This window comes from Ceratotherium simum, chromosome 14 (assembly GCF_057802395.1).
Source record: "Ceratotherium simum simum isolate JZ-2026a chromosome 14, ASM5780239v1, whole genome shotgun sequence".
NCBI classification, from domain to species: Eukaryota; Metazoa; Chordata; class Mammalia; order Perissodactyla; family Rhinocerotidae; genus Ceratotherium; species Ceratotherium simum.
The window spans coordinates 25,518,744-25,535,456 of record NC_141913.1 but is presented as its reverse complement, the minus strand read 5'-3'; the positions used below and the strand labels follow the sequence as shown (position 1 = coordinate 25,535,456).

The 16,713-nt window shown below is 41.8% G+C and overlaps 1 protein-coding gene across 2 annotated transcripts in view; it reads right to left on the bottom strand.

The window, feature by feature from the left end:
* The window catches only part of MAPRE2 (microtubule associated protein RP/EB family member 2), a 145,301-nt gene extending 128,822 nt beyond the window's left edge, over positions 1 to 16,479 (bottom strand). The window contains exons 1-2 of one of the 2 annotated variants that reach the window (XM_087439131.1): positions 15,185 to 15,235; positions 14,375 to 14,526 (exon numbers count right to left, since the gene is read on the bottom strand). Coding sequence is in view for 1 of the 2 variants with exons in the window: in XM_004422449.3 (XP_004422506.1) it covers positions 15,185 to 15,208 (24 nt within the window). In the remaining variant the exon portion in view is untranslated. Of the gene's footprint in view, positions 1 to 14,374; positions 14,527 to 15,184 lie in introns of both variants that reach the window. The other variant, XM_004422449.3, reaches the window with a different exon arrangement.
* Positions 16,480 to 16,713: the final 234 nt, after the last annotated feature.

The window sequence follows — 16,713 nt, the reverse complement described above, 5'->3', positions numbered from 1 at the left end:
GGAGTGTTGCTATGACGTCCCTCAAAAGATGGTAACTATTGTCCACCTTTTGCGTTGTGCTGTGTGGAAATCTTTTCAAACTCCAACATTTTCAGCAGAGTCTGTTAAAAGTGTTGGTAAGTGGATGGAACCTGTTGAAATATGCAGGAATGTCTGCATAGCCTCTGCCTACAAGTTTTCTGTTTGAGCCATGTGGACCCTAGAATGCTAATGTGACAACCAACACCGTTCCTGGGGTCCCTGCTGTGGGGTCTGCCTTACAGAGGAGTCCACTTACAAAAAGTTTGGGTACTGTGTCAGTAACTAAATTCCTCGATGGGGAAATTCATGCTGAATTCCACTCACCTGGGAAATAACCTAGGGACGTTCCAGAGCAGAAGCACCACTTACACTGTCAAGGATAAAACAACTATGTGGAAAAATCAATCTATTATGGGAAATAAATCCAGGTAAAATATCCAACTTGAAAATATTTCTTAAAGCCTTTACTTTCCATAATTATACATGTCTATAGCTCTTAATTTTGCAAACTTCTTTCACATATATCATCTCATCCAAATCTTGCAATCATGATTCTTTCACTACTTCCTCTAGAGGTTCACTCTGCTTGCTTTTTGGCTAGCCGCTTTTTCTCTCCTTTGTGTTTTTTCCTTAGGAACTATCATCTGGTACCACGTCCCAGAGCCAAACTCCTAATTCAGTTTCTCAACCTTCTCTCCCCCATCATTGTTTCCCTCACCCCCTCGCCCACAAGGAGCCATTTTAGACTTTTTCCCACATCATCCCACTGCCCACACCCAAGAAGCTGAATGCTAAGGAACAAGATTTGTCTGTTAAGGTTGATCTTTGGAGGGCCACGAACCATTGTAATATCCAACTTTTTGTCCCCGTTGAGAGTACCTGCTTTAATCCAATTGAACAAACACACATTATGGAGCATCTCGCATGTGCCAGGACTGTGCTGAGGTAGGGATATGAAGACGAGTAAGGTGGGCCCTACCCTCCTACTTTGTCGGTTACAAAACCCTTTTTTTGCATAACCCCAAGAAATAGAGAGGATCATTAATCCCATTCTTCAGGGGAAGAAGCTGAGGCTCAAGGAGCTTGTTTCTTGCACAAGATCACACAGCTAACAAGGACAGAGCTAGGACCCAAATTCTGGTCTTCTGATTTGGAATTGCATGCTTTTCCTATGGATCCATTCTGACCCATTCTTTTTCTTCTCCTGTATGTGTCAGGCTTCCTTTGCCTATTATTTTAAAATTCAATTTCATGTATTTGAAGCAACAGGGCACCAAGTTTTGATCTTTGTTAAGTTTTTTACATGAAGTTCCTATTCATTCATTTGTTCAACATTTATTGAGCACATAAGAACAACAGCTACCACGTATGTGTAGCTACTACACAACAGGTGCTGGGCCAAGTATGTTACAGGCATCAGCTAATTTACCCTCCACAATGACCCTATGAGGGGTGCTGTTTTTCACTCCTACCTTGTAGATACGTGAACTGAGGCTTGTGGCGGGTGTGGGATTCGAACTCAGGTTCTTGGGCTTGGGAGCTGGAGCTTGGGTGTCCCCTTATACACCTGTTATATCTCAGGCACCATGCTACGTGCTGGGCTCTAAGGGTGAAAAATAGACAGTGCAGCCACCAAGGAGCTGACAGACACACAAATAATTGTATCATGGGGTTGTGAATGCAGTGATATTGACAGGGAGAGTGGAATAAAAGGGAAAAATTTATGACTGCTGTTCTCTTGGGCAGTACATAGAATTTGAAAGCTATTTATGTTCTTCAAGAGTCATCTGGGAATCTTGTTAAAATGCAGATTATGATTCAGCAGGTCTGGGGTGGGGTCTGAGATTCTGCCTTTCTAAAAGCTTCTAGGTAATGCTGATGCTGCTGCTCCGGGGACCACACTTTGAGCTGCAAGGCACACCATCTCTCTGCTTCAGAGCTCTTTACCTCCTAGCAGATTGCGGAATCTAACCTGCACTTAGTCAGATGGGCCATTCACTCGGATGATCCCAGCTGAAATAAACTGATTTATAGCTCAGACCTTGCTACCAAGGATGGACCAAAGCAAAATTAAGGAGGTCAAGTCCATCCTTGGGGCACATCATTTTTTCATTTTTTTCTTTCTTCTCCTCTCTCTCCACATCCCGAATTCCCCCGTAGTCATGTACTCATCCAGGGTTCCAGGTCCTTAGGGACCAAGATGATATGTACTTAATTGATTAATCTGTGCAAATGTGTTCAAGTGCTAATAAACATTTGTTATTTCTTCTCTGCTGACCTGAATGGCTGGTGGATCTTGTTACACAGGCACCCTCAATGAAGCCACTGTTATCTTTCCTTTGTATAAACAATTGATTCAGCTGAATCCACCACACATACATGCAGTGTGCTTGAGAGTCAGGAGGATGCTCGGATGACCTGCCAAACTCTGTCCGTCAAAAGTAAAAATGAGCTAAAAACTTAAACTTTGCAAATGCTAAATATTTCCACAACTCTATGGTGTGAAGTATCATTTTTCCTACAAGTATCAGGTTCAAAATGACTTTTGAGATTCTCAGCACTTTCTAACAGGAGTGGACAAGTCATCACGGCCTTTCTATGTGCACTTGCATTTTCAAATTGAGGGAAAAGTGAGCATCAATGCCAGAGTATCAGGAGTCTTCATCTATGGTGGGCTGTGTACCCAAAATGGATTTATCAACCAATTTTTGGAAACCCTATGCATCTTTCCATGGGAAATATGAGGTGGTTGGAGGTTAGGATATTGTTATAATTCAGTATCTTTTTGGGCTAAAGGGACTTTTAAGGGCTACTTGAAGAATCTAACTATCATTTGTAGACCTGCCTGGTATAAAGAACATTAGACCTGGAGTCAAATTCCCTGGGCCTGAGGTCGTCCCAAGTGTGTGACTCTGGGCACACCATTTAAACTCTGGGCTCTAGTGTTCACCGTTTTCTGTAAAGTGCAGCTACTTAGAGTGTTGCTATGTATAAAAATTCTTTAGCAACTGTAAATTTCTATGTAAACGGAGAATACTTACGATTTTTATCATGATCACTATTAAATAATTGAATTTGAACACATCTCCCTTGTCAATTGGATCTGAATTAATTAGAGGGTCAGGAAATATCAAAGTAGAATCAACTCTAGGGAAAACCAATTGCTTAAAAAGAATGGGAGAGAATGCCTTGTCTGAAGGGATCTTGTAGATGTGGTCTCCATGAAAGGACCCCAAGGAATCCTTTGAGCAGGACCCTCACTGGCCCTTCTGAAGCCTATTTTGTTGCTTCTTTGTAGTCGTGACCTCAGCAAACCCAGTGGTTTGACTACCATCTCTCTAAGGTTGGCAGCCAAGGAAAAAAAGCTAGCTCATCAGATTGTTGCAGGAATTTCATGCTTTGTAGATATTACTTCATTTAATGCAGTGTTTAATATTCTTATTTCTTTCAGATCTTTTCAATCCTTCCTAGACAAGCTAGTTTTTCTGCCTTCTTGTTCCTCCCCATCTCACAAAGTGCTTCCTTTTTGCTCCCCACGGGGACAGCTAATGCATCCCCTGGTCTTCCCCATGAGCACAACCTGAGAACCAGGAGGATGCAGGCCTCTTGCCTTTGCCTGTATTTTGGGGCAGCCCAATACAACCCACTGCTGGACTGGGTCAGTAGTTCTGCTTTTCCCATGTCTTCCCTTATCTCTAACAGGATACGAAATCTGACCTCTTTACCTCAGCCCAGGCTGACTGATGGAGAGATGACCCAACACTAACAACCACGTGCACAGGGAAAGTGAGCTCAGGAAGGTTTCTGAGTGGATGCTTTGTAAAGTGTCTCTGCTCTGCCAGAAATCACACTACTTTCAGATTTTGGGGAGATATGATGGCATTCTCCATATGTTCAATGGAAGTTTGAATCTTATCACTACTTCTGCCTATTCCAATTTAACTAAAAGATTCAGTGTGCCAGTGGACTATCAAAACTATATATTTTCCTGTTTTGAAAAATTTACGGATTCTCCAAAGGAAAAAATACAGTTCCCATTGCATTTTCTATTATATTTTTTTCTAAGAAAGATGGGTTAACAACTACCTTTCAGAGTCCTGGGCTATCTCGTGGGGAAAGGATGGGTAAAGGTAAGCAACCCTTTTTATTGCGAAGGCTAAAGGCCACAGGTGAGTTGAGTTGTTTTAAATTGGGATGAGAATCAGGTCCCTTGACAATCAGTTTAAATTGACTCATTAATAACAAAAACTCTAAGAATGATGTTGTGCCTAACTTGCAAAGATTTTAAAAGAGGATCATTGTTTGAATAAGGAGGGTAGTTAGAGACAACCATTCTTTGACCTAACTCATGTTTACTTTTCTTTTTAATATTTTGGTAGACGCTGCTGCTTCCTCTTTGACTATCATTTCTCTAATTCTTCATATCCAGAATAATTTTACCTTGCTCTTTCAATTTTTCAATCTCTAGAGTCTCTATTCATGATCATTAGTAACAAATATTTGCATAGTTTTTCAGATAGAGAAATCAAGGTGTAAACTCTCTCAATCACAGTCATACAGAATTATTAACAGTCATAATGAAGCCCAAGGTTATTAACTGTTTAACATTTAAAAAAAAATCCAAAATGTGAAAAAACAAAAAAATGTACACAGCTTTCAGATTCCAAGAGCAACCCTTAAAACACCACTGAGCCTCCAAAGAATGTATTGTTAAAAATCTCTTTCCATTGGGATGGGCCACAAACCCTAAGGGAAAATGACTCAAATGGACTCAGGCTCCATGTTACAGTGTATAGAATACACAATTGTTCTACCTACCTTGCACGGCTCACCTGCGTCAGATTGCTCAACAGGGTACATACACTCTGAAGGTGTTGAATGACTTACAAACCCCACCCAAGGCCCCGGGTCTGGGCAAATTACCATAAATAGCATCATCACAGACACTCAGATAAGTAGTTTAGGACAGAAAGACAACCTAATATATTCTTCCACAAGGGATAAACCTGACCAACTCAATTCGACTGGCGTTGGTGTCCATGCTAATGGGTAAGTACAGTGGTAGACTCCCAAGGGGGAAAAAAGCCACACATTCTTGAGTATAATTATACTCCTTGTGGTCTGTGTGGCTAATTGTGAGAGCTGTTGGTAAGCAGTACCAGGGGCCTCATGTTCCTTTCAAATAAGGCAGACAATGGCCTTATAGGACAGACGGTTCTTGTTTCTGGGTACAGTTTGAGTCCAAAGCCCTCATCAGTCTCCTGCTACTTCAGAACAGCAGTCTCCAGGGCTGAGCCTCCCTCCATCAGCTTGTCTATCCCTGAGTTGACAGAACATTCCTTCCACAATAAAAAGACCAAGTGGTTCGTGAATACAGTGAAAACTCCCTACAGTTCAGTTGTTTGCTTTTAATGTGAGCTTAGAAACATCAGTGCAGAAGTACCTGCACTTTGTTTACGATTTTAAAACAAACATCTGAAAAAAAATCCCCAGGGTTCGCTTTGAGAGTACGGCTGGATGAAATTTGTCATAGGTGCGAGGCAGGATGGGGGCAAATGTTCCATCCTGAGATTTTATAGACAACAAATGTGATTTTTTTTTAAATGAAAAAGTGACCTATGGTATGAGTCAAGACAAAAATATTGTAACATCTGTCAGAATTAGTTGTTTGGCAGCATTCCACCATTTATCTTTTCTAGAACCTACTGTTGTTCCCTACCTTCTCCTGTCAGATAACCATGATCTCTGTCTCTCCCCAAATGCTTACCAAAACCTGCCAGCTGCTCAACCTTCACACCAAGTGTAAAGTGCCATTCCTCCCAGAGGTGTTGGTATTTAACGTGTTAACATTTTAAGCAAAAGGGATAAAGTCCCAGCATTAGACTTTCAGAGGTTATTTGCAGGGAGAGAAGCATTCCCCCCCACCCTCTCTGTATATTTTCCATAGTAAAGACAGCACCAAAAGGGAACCCAACTGCAGACCAATGACCAGGAGAGCCCTACCTGAGTACCCCATTTCCCAGCACAGAAGAAAACTTTCATCTGCATTTCTTCATCTACAAAGCACTGGTGTCGGAGAATGATGAAACAGTTCCAAATACTTACGTATCTAGCGCTGGCCTGGGGATGTGGACAAGACTATGAGTCCATCACCATCTCCAACCAATTTATGTGCAGGGGAGGCCCATGTGTGGGGAATTCAAGGCAAACCACAGTGAGCCAGCTAACCTATCCTGGATGGGTGGGCCAATGGGACTTGGGGAGAGGCAATGGATAGGAAGTTAGGAAAGGCTTTCCAGAACAAAATGACCAAGCAGCTTCTTCCAATCTGGCATTATGTGATTGGGTAAGATATAAAGCTCTTACTAACTGATTACAACAATTATGTAATGATATAGTTCTGATGGCTACATAAAAACATGTGTTTTCGGGCCGGCCCCATGGCTTAGTGGTTAGGTGTGTGCGCTCCGCTACTGGTGGCCCTGGTTCGGATCCCGGGCGCGCACCGATGCACCGCTTGTCCAGCCATGCTGAGGCTGCGTCCCCCATACAGCAACTAGAAGGATGTGCAATTATGACATACAACTATCTACTGGGGCTTTGGGGAAAAAAAAAAAGAGGAGGATTGGCAATAGATGTTAGCTCAGAGCCGGTCTTCCTCAGCAAAAAGAGGCGGATTAGCATGGATGTTAGCTCAGGGCTGATCTTCCTCACAAAAACAAAACAAAAGCAACAACACGTGTTTTCAAAGAAATAATTGAAAGAATAATATTTTAGAAAAAGAGTTGAGTAGTGCCAGCTCTGCTGGCCTAGTCGTTAAGTTCAGTGTGCTCCGCTTCGGTAGCCTGGGTTCGGTTCCTGGGCTTGGACCTACACCACTCATCCGTCAGTGGCCATGCTGTGGTGGCAGCTCATATACAAAAAGAGGAAGATTGGCCACAGATAATAGCTCAGGGTGACTCTTCCTCAGCAAAAAAATAAAAAATAAAAAAAGATAAAAAGAGTTGAGTAATTAAAAATACTGAAGCATGTTTTATAATCCATTAATAATTTTTTCCTGGGAAAAAATGCAAGAGGAATTGTGTAGAATTCTGGCAGAAACAAACAACAACATTGTGTCTTTTGACTTCACCAAGCAATGAGTGGCACCCTGATGAGAAATACATTGCATGGCATCCCAGAGCACATCATTGTTCCCCAGCCAGAAGAACTTGAAGTTTCTAAGGAGCAGAAGGGAGAGTTGTGGTTGCCACAGACATATAGCCACGAGCTACATTTCAATAAGACGAGTGCTCTATGGTTCCATTCCCAGTGCCTAGATGGAACTGTTAAAATTAACATCACCTTTCTTCCAAATTAGACACGTTGCAGAAACCGCATCATATAATATTTAACTGCCAGTCCTATCTGAAGCAGGTCACTAAATAATCTTATGACCATGACACCATACATAACAGTCATTATGAAGACCCACACACACATTATCTAATTTGATCCTTACAAGAATCTTGTGAGATGATGCCAGACTCCACTGTCTCTTTTTGACAGATGAGAAACTTGATTTGAGGGATGCTGATGAAGGATGTTAAGTAACATCCCCAAACTCACCCAGTCAGTCAGCAGCAGAACTAGTTTTAAACATCAGGCCTTCTGACGTCCTTGCTCCAATTTCAGAACTCTTTCTATGATACAATATTATAACTTCTAAAAAACAGGCCGGCTGGCATAAAGAAGTGAGGTTTCTGAACTCAAAAAGAATTAAAATCTATGGAATATTTTTTATGACTTTTTAAAACTCAGAATTTCACAAGTGTAGTTTGGAATTTGCAATAGGCTCAAACTGCATGCCCTTTGTTAAGTTTGAGAGGAACGTAGGGATGCAAATATATGAATGTGTGGTGTTGGCTTATCAAGATTCTTATGAAAGTTACAATACATGAAATGAAGAAGAACCAATGAGATTTGCTGGTAATTTGAGGGCCAGGAAGTGTGTTACCTAATTTATAGGCTATTAATCAAGGATAACCCAGAATGTTATTTATTATAGGCTGTCAAGTTAAGCTATACGAGAGTCTTTTTCAAACTTACATTTGTCTTATTTTGTTACATATGCTTATTATAAAACAGTACTAGAAAAGGTCATTTAGAATTTTCACATGAATAAAATAGAAATACAACAGTTGCATATCTTGAAGATATTTGATCAAAAGAAACGATTCCTTCTTAGGTGTTAAAAGAGTTTGTTAAGGATGATATTAAACAAAAAGACCAATTTATGTGTGAAAAAGTGACTCTTCTAGTTCAGGGCTTTTCAAGTTTAACACGGATATGAATCACCTAGGGATCTTGTTAAAGTGAAGATTCTAATAGAGAAGGTCTGGGGTGGAGCGTGAAATTCTGCATTTTAAGGTGCTCCCAGGTGATGCTGATGCTACAGGTCCCGGGACCTCCCTTAACCAGCAAGGCATCATTGGAATCCCTTGGGATTGAACTTCAGTGGAATCCCCTGAGATGGAACTTCGATTAGCAATGTGCTGTGGACATGGTTGATGGGTTTCTCAAGTTACCGCATCTAACTTAATTTACCTATTGACATATCTGTTCTACTAAAAGGTCTGTGAACGAATAGAAAATACCTTACAAAACAAAAAGATTGCTAATTTTGTAATTCTGGTTTTACTTTTTATTTCCCCTCTTAATTAAGCTAATTGTGTAGAAAACTTCAGATAATGGTTTGCTTTTTTTCTTTAGTAGGTGAAGGCAGCTCAGACATTTTAATTTAGTATCCCAGAAATATAGTTTCAGATCAGGTATTTTACAGAGCAGGAATGCTAGTCATTTTGAGATTTATTATGGGATAAGAGTAGGGTTGCAAAATTTAGCCAGAACAAAAATAAAATAAAACTCCAAACGACAACTAAAAAAAAAAAGGGATGCCCAGTTAAATTAAAAAATTTTTTTTGAGGAAGATTGGCTCTGAGCTAACATCTGTTGCCAATCTTCCTCTTATTTTCTTTTTTCTCCCCAAAGCCCCAGTACATAGTTGTGTATTCTAGTTGTAGGTCCTTCTAGTTCTTCTATGTGGGGTGCTGCCTCAGCATGGCTTGATGAGCGGTGAGTAGGTCTGAACCGGCGAACCCTGGGCCAAAGTAGCGGAGCGTGCAAACTTAATTGCTACACCACTGGGCTGGCCCCCTAAATTTGAATTTTAGATAAGATATTAATTTTTTTTGTATGAGTGTATCTCATACAATATATGCAATATACGGGACATACTTATACTAAAAAAAAATCATTGTTTATCTGAAATTCAGATTTAACTGGGTGTATTTTATCTCACAACCCTAGATAACAGCATACCCCCAAGTCTAACTTACCTTGAAGTGCTGAGAGAGCAGATGCTGGGATGGAGAATTAATAGACTCATTGATAGTGTTGTTTAAACATTCCCACTGCAAAGAGAATTGCTTTCTGGATTTGCCAATACCACATAGAGGGCTTGGTTATTACTGCTGTTGATTCGTGGAAACTCATTTTAGGAGATTTGTGCCCAGAAGACCACACTTAAAAAAAGAGGGCAGGCTGGAAGCTAAGCTAAAAAGTGTCTTATATCAATAGCTTCCTTTCCAGGGAAGGACCAGGTGGGGCAACGCAGGAAGGTTTTTCTTCTACTCCCTCTCTTTTCCACTTTTGGAGGGCTGAGGAAGCTCAGTGGAAAAACGGAGATAGTGCTTTCTTGGTTAGAATCATGAAAGGTTCTTCTTAATAGATCAACTGTTGGCAAGTGATTGGATTTAAGATTATCTTTGACAGAAGGAAGGAAAGTGTAAGGTGGTTGCAGGCACTCTTGTACCTCTTGCTTATCAGTTGTTACAAGCAGCCTTTACCAGCTTTGAAAGAGGGTACTCTAGTCCTTTGATTTCACCTTTATGTGTGACAGCCAATAGAAAGTTTCAGATACTCTAGCAAAACTAAAAGGAATCGCTTCATTTTCCAGCTGCGTTTTCTTGCTTATTTTACCTTCTCCTACCAACTTCAAATACCAATCGTCATTCCTGCTGTGGTGTTTATAATTAATTCTAAGTTAGAACCAAGGTTTGCCTGTTAGCAAAATGCTTTAGAGTTTTTGCCCGTGTTTAAGCAATTGACAATTATGAATTCCCTACTCTGGTAAAAATATAGTAAATCCAATTAGTTCCTAATTTAGGAACTACTTTGGAGAGAACTACAAGTGATATATGTATAGCATAAGCTATATTAACCAAAATGTATTTAGTAAAAATGTGAAGTCTAAATTATAAGGGAGGAAAGTTAATTTCACTTAAACTGGTTCCTCACCCAGCCAGCAGAGGAGTTATACAATCTGTCTTCAGTTGTCCCCCCGTCTCTCCCTCCCCAATTACTCTATCAGGAGCAATAGTGGGTTAAGTTACCTTGGGAGTTATCTACATAGCATTACTACCAATAGCCCTAGGATGGGATTAAATACACTAACAATTTTTTTTGTTTGTCTTTAGAAATGATTTAGTTGATCTCAGGTACCTCAAACTTCACATTATTTATACGGCATTGTTTGATTTAGTGAGAAAGGAACCCCTCTTTTTTTTTGGTCTCTAAATTGTAGGTGTACTGATTCTGGAAAGGATGAGGAGGACACCAGTTATATATAACACTTAAAGTTGCTTCGTTTATCTAAGTGAAACTCATTTGCAAACGGTCTGTGGTATTCACAAGTCATCAAAAAGAGGAAGTTCTCTTAACTGAAGGAAATTTTATGAAAGGCAACACAGTAAAAAATTAAGACGAGTTCCTATCAATGTAGTTATTGTTCTTTCAAATAGTCTTTCTAGAATCTTAATTGGAATCTGTTCAGTCTTGGGCAGAAGGCAAATAATTTGAATTTCTGGATCATAAATTGATCTATTTTTGAATTTGGAAATTTCAAACTAAATTCTCCATGGTATTATGTCAACCTTTAGTAATGTGAGTGAGTATATGTATATCTGCTTATTATTTAATGATCATTGCCTTTGTAAGTAGCCAGCAATTTACCTTAAATGTATACTTTAGAAGAGTAGTGCTATATCCAAAAGCAGCAAGTTTCCACAATATATTTTGTCTATGAAGTCTATGACAGCCACAATATATTTTGTCTATGAAGTCTATGACAGCCAGTGTTTTCCCATTTTCTAGAACTCTGGAAACAGTGATGTAGCTCAATGTAAGTTAGTACTGCACTGTTTGGGCTTATTTAGGTTCATAAGTTTTATGGTTGACCATATCACTAAAATTCATATATTATTTAGAATTGTACTGCTTTTGCAAAAGGGGATATGGAACTAAACTATCTTTAGTGATTATTGACCTATGCTTGGAAACAAATTTTTTCCCTTCTCTAAAGGGAAAAAAACTGAAAAAAGACTAAGGCTTTAAGTGAGCAAATTCTCATTTAAAACTTAAGTATGTTGAACTGGAAAAAATCAAGGATCTGCAAACCTTGTCTGTAAATATTCAGTAAATATTTTAGGCTTTATGGCCCATGTGATTTTCAGTGCAACTATTGCACTCTGCTGCAGTAGCACAAAAGCAGCCATAGACAAGATGTAAGCAAATAAGTATGGCTGTAGTCCAATAAAACTTTTGGACACAGAAATTTGAATTTCATATAATTTTAAAGGATCCTCAAATATTTTTCTTCTTTTGATACGTTTTCAACCATTAAAAAATACAAAAACCAATCTTAGCTCACAAGCCATACACAGACAGTGGGCCACAGTTTGCTGATCCCTGAGACAGATGGAGTCGTGGGTTTCAACTCAACAGAAGCTTAATGCCATTGTACAAAGTTTGTCAGTAGTCATTTTTGAACTGTGTAGATTATTAGGTTTGTTGGAAGCAAATTTACCAATAATTGTATTCTGTAAGGCCCTGGGGTAACAAACCACAATTTTGAGCACTTCTCTTGAAATTTATGGTTGCAATTTGGAGCAAAAATTTTGTGCAATTAATAGATTTGAAATACTGTAGACAGATTTTCCTGATTACGGAGAATAAATTCACTTTAAATGTTTAGGATGGTTGCAGGTGAATATGTAAGAGAGTTAGACTTATTGTTTGTGGTCTCCAGTAGGTGAATGCTGCAGAGAGCCTCCCATGCTTGACATGTGCTGTGAGGGAGACATTTAAGCATAAGTTTGAGGACTATTTAGTAAAGATGCTGTACAGGGCATTTAAGCTTTTGTTGAATGGTATGACTAACCAACATGTTGGATGGTATGTTTTAAGGGCCCTTAAAACAAGAGAGTTTATGCTTCTATGATTTAGGCAAAGATTTTAAACCTCTTACTTTTGTTATCTGGATAAGATGGTAATGATGGCTCAGATTGTTTTGGGTTGGCCTGGTCCAAAGGTTGATTATTGAAGAATAAAGTCAGTGACAGTATGATGTATGTGAATAGTTTCCCCTATTTTGAGGAGGGAGGAAATAATTAGAAGTGGGATTGTCTAGCCGAAACCTCCAGGCAGGATTACATCAAAACCTATTCAAGAAACAGCAGTATGATATAATAGCCACTGGAAAAGGAGTTAGTACTTACGGTTTCTCTCCGCTTTGGAAGATCATTTAATTTTTGGACTTACTTTTGCTATTTGTCACATGGGAATACTATCTACCCCATTATATTTAAGCCCTGATACATTAATAAGACCAAAGGGCTCTATAAATTTAAGGTAATAAGACTGGGTGGTTCTCAAGAACTTCAGAGCTTCTAAAATTGGATGACATCCTTTCTTTCTACCTCACCCTTTTTGGCCTAATTATAAATATTACAGAGGTGGTTTATACCATCCTCTGATTAATCTGGATTAGTCCCATTTTTCTAGACTAGCTTTCAGCCTTTCAACATCTTACCGCCTCCCAAAAAAGGGGTTGGAATTTCAGAAGCACAACCCCAGTGCCTTTTCTAAGCTACACAGAAATAAGAATAGGTTCATTTACATCATTTTGGCCTTTGGAAATTCTTAACACTTATTTTTGGTGATATCTGTCAAAGAATACATCCAACTTCCCATTTTTAAATATGTTGGCTATTTAAATGTACTTGTGCTATTTTTAGTACAGGCAGATGACAATAAAAGCTGTTTAACTCTTAACCTGGCATTTGTCCTACTCTGAAATAACTCTCCTAGCTGAATGAATTCCTTTAGGCATCCACATAGTTGAATATGTGTTTTTTCCATAATGGGTAGAGAGCGAAATTTTGTGAAGTGAATCTTCGACCCATGAGAATGTGGTTAAGTATTATAACAAATATTAGTTACATTCAGAATGTTAAATTGTTTTGCATAAAAACGTAAGTCAACAAATGAGCTACGCTTTTACAGCAATTAAGAATTATAACAGAACTTTGGCTCCTACATATCCATAATGTCTGTTTTGGAAAATAACAAAACTGAATGTACTCAGGATGCTTTGCTTACCAATGTTCTCCCCATCTTCTGATAACACTCAGTACAAACAAGTAGCATCGACAACACCAAAGGCCTTGTGCTCTGTGCTATGGGGGCTGTGACATAAAGGCCCCTAAGAGATAATAGAATACCAAGCAGGGTACATAGGGGCGACGAGAGGTTCTAACAAAGTACAATAGCTGATGATATTGAATGCTTGCTATGTGCCAGGCACTGTTGTCCCCCCTTAAAGATACTGAGAATGGGGAAGAAAGCATTTAGACAACGGTAGAGAGAGCTATGGGGATACAAAGAATAATGAAGGAGAAGTATAAAAATTTAAGATAATAGTAATAAAAATAAGAAAAGTAAGTTTATTTAATAAACTGTGTACATCTTTAAGGAGGTTATCTTATTAGGGCCATGTCTTGGGGATGGTTTTCTTTAAAGCAAGAAACCTTTGGTTAATAGCAAACTAAATTTCATGTAAAATGTTAGGTGTAGCCGTTTCTATTTAAACTGGTCCTTTAATCCACCCTGAATGTGTAATCAAAATTTGTATTCAAAATTTATGTACTGCAAATTCATCCTCTCCACATCGCATTATTGAAATAACCCAAACCAGTTCACACTTTTCCAGCATTTTTTTTTTTTATGTGCCTCCCACTAAGGAAATTACAAGATGTCTAGTTGGCTTTATATTCCCTTTCTAATAGGAGAGAGCATTATATGAAGCAGGTAGACTAGGGCGCTGGAAAAGGGAGCGGCTCCCACAAGGAAACAGATCCTGATCAGATATTCAAATATCTTTTTAAAGCGTAAAACAGTGCGCGTCAATAAGCTACTCGATGTAATTACTTCTTATTCCCGGGGCGCCGCCTTGGAGTGCAGTCTGCTGACTCACCAGGCTGCTCCGAGTTAGTTTCTGCTGGGTGTCCCCACTGCCTGCTACTGGTGAGTCATCACAGGGATGAAAGTTGCTACCCGTCTCCTTAACAACCGTGCAGAAACCAGGCACTGACAGTGAACTTCGATCTTTCCAATAAGAAGCAGACCCTAGGCAGAGAGGGTGAGAAATGATGTGGCAGGTGTCAAGGACAGCCAAGCTGCCAGATGACAGGCCCCTGCCCTCGGGCTTTCGTCAGCGGCACCCCAGTTTCAGCGTCTTTTCCCCCCACCCACCCGAGTAGTTAAACTGGCATCTTGTCTTGCTACGCCTGCAGCTGCTGGCCACCGAACTCTTCGTTTGCGTCAGCTCTCAAACTTCGCTGCCCAATGGAATCACCTGGAGATTAAAAAAAAAAAAAAAAAAAAAAAAAAAAGATGCCTGGCTCTCATCTCCAAACAGTCTGATTTAAACGGGTTGGGACGAGACATAGACATCAGGATTTTTCAAAGCTCCCCAGGTGATTCTAATAACAGGCGGCAAAGTTTAGGAACCTTTGCATTGGAGAAGCATCGCTCTTTCCACGCAAATGAAACCCACTAGTTAAGCTTACCTAACGACCACTCGGTGGGCTCCTAACCTCCTATCTTGGAGATCTACTGACACATAGCCTCTAACTGATACCTTAACTAGTTAGGCAGCAAAGAACGCTAGAAAAGCAAGGGGGCATTTCCAGAAGAGACATTGGCTAGACAAGGACCATCCCCCCCTTTGCTTGCTAAATAGTCCAAGGGAAGAGTCTCAAATGTTGCTATTCTTTCGGTTTACCTTTTGATTTCTGTTCTGTTTCATTCCACAGTGTCTTGTTCGGCAAAGTTGTAAGCCTCTGTTCCTCTCAGATTAGAAGCAGGTGCTGCGTCAAACCTCAACCAAGACTGGAGTGCACGCTTCACCCCGGCTGGGACCGAACCGCCGACTCACAGAGCGGCCCGAGGGCAGATACTATGCTAATCAAAAAAGTTCTTCCGTCTCCTTGCGGGCGGCGGGCGGGGGTAGGTTTGAACACTTAACCCTTGATTTTACCTGACTGCATTATGGTGCGTTTAGGGACCTCCACTTGCCTAGTGGGTCCGGACGACGTTCCATGTTTTTGGAGGAGAGAACGTGAGCAAGTGATGGAGAAAACCCGCAGGGAGGGGACAGCAGTGTTGGCTGGTGCCGAAGCGAAAGGACGGCTAATGTTCGGAATATTAATTACTCCACGCGCTACTGACCCAGCGAGGACTAGCAGAAGGGGACTGGGGGTTAAGACAAAGGCTCCTCCTGATCAAATGGCTCCAGCGCCCCCTCCTCTGAGGTTACAGCCCTGCCCTTTGCGCTGAGCGGCCCTTGGCACAGGACTGGCAAAGTGACTCAAGGGGTGCCCAAATCCACTAGCCCTTTCGAGGCCTGAGAGTCCACATTACCGAGCGCTCCGGGTTCAGAGGGGAGAGTCTTTCTGTGCGCACCCCTCCTTCTGGCCCTTGGTGGGATTTCTGGCCTCGGCGCAGCCTTTCTAAGGGTGGGCTGAAGAATTGCCTATAGCAGCACAGTGGGGAGTCGCTGAGTAGCCCTGGCCCTGCGCGCAGGGTGCTCCCTGCAGAACCACTTGGGCTCAGAATAACAACCCGCTCTCTTTTCCACCGGCCTAGCTCCCGAGTCCCAGGCGTCAGGAACACGAGCAGAAGCCGTTGTCGCAGGAGGGAGAGGTGGGCTCATCTCCGCCGGAGGGGAAGCACGGGGACGGCGGCAGGGCCGGGGTCCAGGGTTTGCTCCCCAACCGGCGGGCGGCGGAGCGCTGCACTTCCTGGTCTGCCCCGAAGCGCACAGCCCCTGCCGGCGCCCCCAGTTCTGAGTCCCGGAGCCCCAACTCTGGCTCCTCTAGCTCCGTGCGCTGCGGGCGCGCACCCGCGAGACCCCCTTCTTCACCAGCGCCAAGTGTCCGGGTCCCGGACAGTCCTCACCTCCCGAGCCAGTGCACTTTGCTTCCGCCAGCGTGGCAGCCCCGACTCCCTCCCCTTTCCCGGGGTGCGCAGCACTGGGGCCCCGAAGGAGAGATGAGGCCCCGCAGGAGCGCAGGGGGTGCACACGCCGCGGCCGCGGCGCCGACCGCTGCACAACTTTTTGCTGGGCTCAGAGACCCCCGGTCTCGCTCGTTCCGCGACCGGCAGGCTGCAGCCCCCCGGCGGCGGGAGGAGGCGCGGCCAGGGCTCGGCCTGGGAGGGACTGCGCCAGGGCAGGGGGTGTGGGGATGCGCCAGGGCGGTACCGCTTTAAATGCACTTGACTCACCTGCTCCGGCGCTGCCGCCTCCTTCCT